The sequence below is a fragment of the Gopherus evgoodei genome, chromosome 13 (assembly GCF_007399415.2).
Source record: "Gopherus evgoodei ecotype Sinaloan lineage chromosome 13, rGopEvg1_v1.p, whole genome shotgun sequence".
Classification (NCBI taxonomy): domain Eukaryota; kingdom Metazoa; phylum Chordata; order Testudines; family Testudinidae; genus Gopherus; species Gopherus evgoodei.
Window position 1 is genome coordinate 31,629,933 of NC_044334.1, and position 4,387 is coordinate 31,634,319.

General features: G+C 50.6%; 1 protein-coding gene across 2 annotated transcripts; it reads left to right on the plus strand.

Moving 5' to 3' along the window:
• The first annotated feature begins 226 nt into the window (after nt 1-226).
• Nucleotides 227-3,369, plus strand: LOC115661104 (cytochrome b-c1 complex subunit 9). Of its 2 annotated transcripts, none has more exons than XM_030583247.1 (2): nt 227-468; nt 3,102-3,369. In XM_030583247.1, exon 1 carries the CDS (start codon nt 278-280, stop codon nt 464-466), a length of 189 nt encoding a protein of 62 aa, XP_030439107.1. In that variant the 5' UTR covers nt 227-277; the 3' UTR covers nt 467-468; nt 3,102-3,369. The 2 variants fall into 2 exon arrangements, with proteins under 2 accessions (XP_030439107.1, XP_030439106.1); XM_030583246.1 differs by having other exon boundaries at nt 229-418.
• The last annotated feature ends 1,018 nt before the right edge of the window (nt 3,370-4,387 follow it).

Sequence of the window (4,387 nt, forward strand, 5' to 3'; positions counted from 1 at the left end):
CAGGCTTTCGAATGAAGGGACTACATCTCCCAGAGGTCTCATCGCTGAGGGACCTCCAGTCAGCGGCGAGCGTGGCGCTATGCATGCCGGGAAATACAATCCGCGCCTGCCCAGAGAGCGAGGCGCTTTCCCACTGGGGCAGAGCGGCGCGACGCCGCACGCCAAGTCCCATGGTGCCTCGCGGCAGGACTCCAAGCCCCAGGGTGCATTGCCGCCATATAACTTCCGGGCGCAAACCGCGCCTGCGCTGGCCTGAGCGTCGCCAGAGGAGGCCGCCATGCCGCTGCGCGCCCGGCTGTACAGTGTGTTCTTCCGCCGCACCTCCACCTTCGCCCTCACCATCGTGCTGGGGGCCCTCGTCTTCGAGCGCGTCTTCGACCAGGGCGCGGACGCGTTCTACGAGCGCCTGAACCACGGGGTGAGGGGCCGCGGCAGAGCCCGCGCGCGCCCTAGGCCGGGGGGCTGAAGGTCAGGCCGGCCTGTGCGCTAGGCGAGGCCCCGGCCCCGGTCCGGCCTCTGGACCGCCCGTGTCCCCAGGCGCGTTCCGCCGGCGCCAGAGCGCGGCCGCGGGGAGCTGGGCCCGGCCGGTGAGGCCTCCCCCTGTACCGGCCGGGCTGGCTGCCGGCTCCAGGCCGCCTCGGGGCCCAGCCTGGGGGAACGGCCGGTCGGGGGTGGCTGCCCCACACACCCGGCGCGGACGAGCGGCCTGGTCTCCGCGCTCCGGCTGCCTCACAACCTCCCGCGCCCCTCTGTGCCTGCCGCTCCGTGCTGGGCCGGGGGCGGGAAAGGGCGCCGCGCCCCCAGCCCCCTCACCGGTCCCTGCCAGGCGGGGGAGCGTCCTCCCCGCCGGCGGGTGGGACCCCGGGCACGGGCTGGGTGAGCGTCCCCCCCGCTCCCCGCCGGCTGCCGGCGGATGGGACCCCGGGCACGGGCTGGGTGAGCGTCCTCCCCGCTCCCCGCCGGCTGCCGGCGGGTGGGACCCCGGGCACGGGCTGGGTGAGCGTCCTCCCCGCTCCCCGCCGGCTGCCGGGACCCCCGGGCACGGGCTGAGTGAGCGTTCTCCCCACTTCCCACCGGCTGCCTGTGGGTGGGAGGGGAGCAGCGGGATCGAGCGCTGCTCGCTCTATTCCGCAGTCCCAGATGCATACGAAGGGCTGTGGATCCAGCAGCCGTGCTAGTATCACGGCGGACGCATTTTGTAAATGCACAGTAATGCCAGTGCGGAATTGCCTTGTGATAACCACCATGGTTATAGAATCAGAGGGGCAGCCCTCTTAGTAGACTAACAAGACATATTGGAGCATGACCTTTCGTGGGTGAATACCCACATGCATCCGACAAAGTGGGTATTCACCCACGAAAGCTCATGCTCCAAAACCACTGTTAGTCTATAAGGTGCCACAGGACTCTTTGCTGCTTTTACGTGATTATAGAAGTCTGCTATTATGGCCCTTATAGGGAGGATTTCTGCATGCTCTTGGACTTCTCCAGTTCTCTTGGCCCTAATGGGGGAGCAGAGTTAAAGAAACTGTAACACAGGAAGCTTAAAACAAGTTGTATTTCTTGAATGTCTTCAGTTTCATATTTCTGATGTCTAACTCAACAAAACAGGTGTCAGCAACTTTGCACATGATGTAGGTCATATAGGATGTGTTGCCAGTATGGCAGTGCTGTCCCAAGCAGTCTACAATCTAAATTAGACACAACGCAAGATGAGATGTCAAGTTGTCATTATAGTTAGGTTGCATCCATGGACAGGAAAAGCTTGATAATTAATGCTTAGATACCATGGCAATAAGTGATACACACATTGCCTGATCCTCCAGTTATCTGTAACTGTCTCCAAGTTGTGATCAAAAAGTATGTATTTCAGCTCTAAAAGCACCCAGAGTTTGTGCAAAATACAAAATTACAGCCAAATATAAAGTGTGTATGATTTGCACATTTCCTCTTCCCTTCCAGGAGTTTGGGGCCAGATGACACTTCTAATATCCAACTGGAATTATGTACTACTTTGGCTACTTTCTGAATTGAGCAATTCGGTTATTAAGTGTTAGTGAACTTTTTGTGAGTCTAGCGTTGTATGCTGATTTTCCTCTTTTAAAGAGGCTATGATCCTGTCTAGACCAGGCATTAGAAATGCTATGATACTTTCTGCTCACAAATAGGAATCTTAAGTATTTATTGTACCAGTTGGTTGTGATGGTTGGGCCAAAGACCTTGTTTTGAGTCCAGCTTGAATTTGTGTGGACTACAGTGGCTTTTCCTCAGTGTGAATGGGTAGCCAGAAGCTGCAACAGTTTGGTGTTTCTTAACCTGCAGGGTTACAGAGGAGGGCAAAGTTGTATGATCCTAGACTGCCTCCTTATAAAAATATACTTGAAAGCTACCTACATTCCCTTTCTGCTACTGTGGCTTACCTAATACAGATCCTGAATATGAGGTCCCAAGCTGAGGTATCGGTGCACTGCCCCAGGCTCTTGTGGCACTCTCCTGGGAAAGCACCTGTGGCAAAGAGGTGTCAATAGATGCTTCTGGTCCAAGTATCATACACTCCTCTGGTGACTGGGTACAGGGAGGCCATAGAACAAAAGAGCAAAGCTACTATAAAAAAAAATTAAGCAAAATGCAGAAAAAAGTGTGTGAATAGAAGGAAGAAATGGCAGCAAGTATGCTGGGACTTGAGAGGAAGGGGACATGGTCTCATTCTGCCAGTCCACTGCAAGAGGCAGGTTCATCAAAAAAAAAGATGAGATCCATTATCTTAACTCCATTCCACAGTGCAATTCCTCCTCAAGTTACCCCGAACCTGTGTTTCAGGTGTGTGCTGTGCCTTTGGTATTCCTGGAGTGCACTGGTCTGGCTAGGTAAGGCATTGTGCGGATGTGCTAAAGTGATCACCCAAAAAAGTGCCATTAGGATATGCTGTCAAGGGCAAGACACCAAATGGGACAGTAATGACAGGAAACTTCAGTGTTCCTCACTTGTAGGCAGTCCCTTTAGTAAGAAGAAATTTAGAAGTTAGAAATTTAGAAAGTAAGAAATTCAGCCCAGCATCACTGGGACACGTATATAAGACTTCTTGTTTTTTTTTAATGCAGAAACTGTGGAAACACATCAAGCACAAGTATGAGACACAAGAAGAGTGAAGTGAGAGCTGCAGGAGTCATGCGGGGGTGCCTGTACCCCATGTGCAACTCTTCAGTTGCCTGATACCAGTTACCAAGAATGAGAATGGGCTTCTGACTGAAGAAATCTGAGCCAGAGTACATCACCAACTTCATAAAGATTTCTGCCACAGATGGACTTAGGGATTTACTCCTGCTGTGTTAAAACATTCTGTTAAACTAATAAACTCACTAACCAATACCTTTTGTGCTTACATGTTCAGTGAACTTCCCCTGTGCTCCATATGTAAATAAGGGGTTATTGTTAACCACAGGATGTTGGGCTCTAAATTAATGTGGCATATAAAGCCTTATTTCTGTGGCACTAGTATGGAAAATCATAAGGAGTTTGTTTTTGTGTATCCTAAAAAGTGGAAGCACAGATACAGCTGAAGGCCTTTGTCAATATTTATTGCTTCTGCCTGGTAAATGTTCCAATTTATAACTCAGACCAATGTACAGGCAGGAGCAATAGCCTTTAATAGGCAGGCAATAGTTGGCCAGTATCTCTAACCATAAATGGTCTCGCCAAATATTCTTAACAGCACTTTATTTAAAAAATAAATTCCTCCAGCATTCAAACACATCTTTCACTTTGCTCTTGGTTATATGCAACACTTTATTCTCTTTATTTAAACCTCTTGTTTTCTACAGTAATTAGTATATCAACGCACCCAGTTTTGGTTCTGGAGCTGTATCTTTGTTACATCTCAGACAAACCATCTAGCCTGATATGCACTTGTTCAGCAAGATGGCTGCCTCAGTAGTATTGATTTTAATTAAAATCTTAACTTTCAAATATCCTTCACTCATCAGTGGGAAGTGCTGCTTTGCTTTCAGAGAGCTGGCCTGAGCTGCACATAAAAAAACAAAGCCCAACACAGGAAGGAAGGGCTAAAACAAAGGGGTTGTAAATAGGATGTAGAGGTGGTGTATCCTAATGACATCTGAGAGCCCTATGAGCTCTTGAAAAGTGACTAACTCATTTTAAATTTAGTACAGGTCTGGAGCTTTGTATTACCATGCTGGGAGGGCTGTACTGATCTGTCTTGAGCGTTCTGTTCAGCCTTTTCCCCATGCAGTAGGGCCTGGTCTACACTGGGGCAGGGGGGTTGATGTAAGAAATGCAATTTCAGCTACGGGAATAGCATAGCTGAAGTTGATGTATCTTATTTCAACTTACCTCCTGTCCTCACGGCACGGGATCAACAGCATGGCTC

Excerpts from the sequence above, each read along its gene's own strand:
- LOC115661104 (XM_030583247.1), top strand. The coding sequence starts at position 278 with ATGCCGCTGCGCGCCCGGCTGTACAGTGTGTTCTTCCGCCGCACCTCC.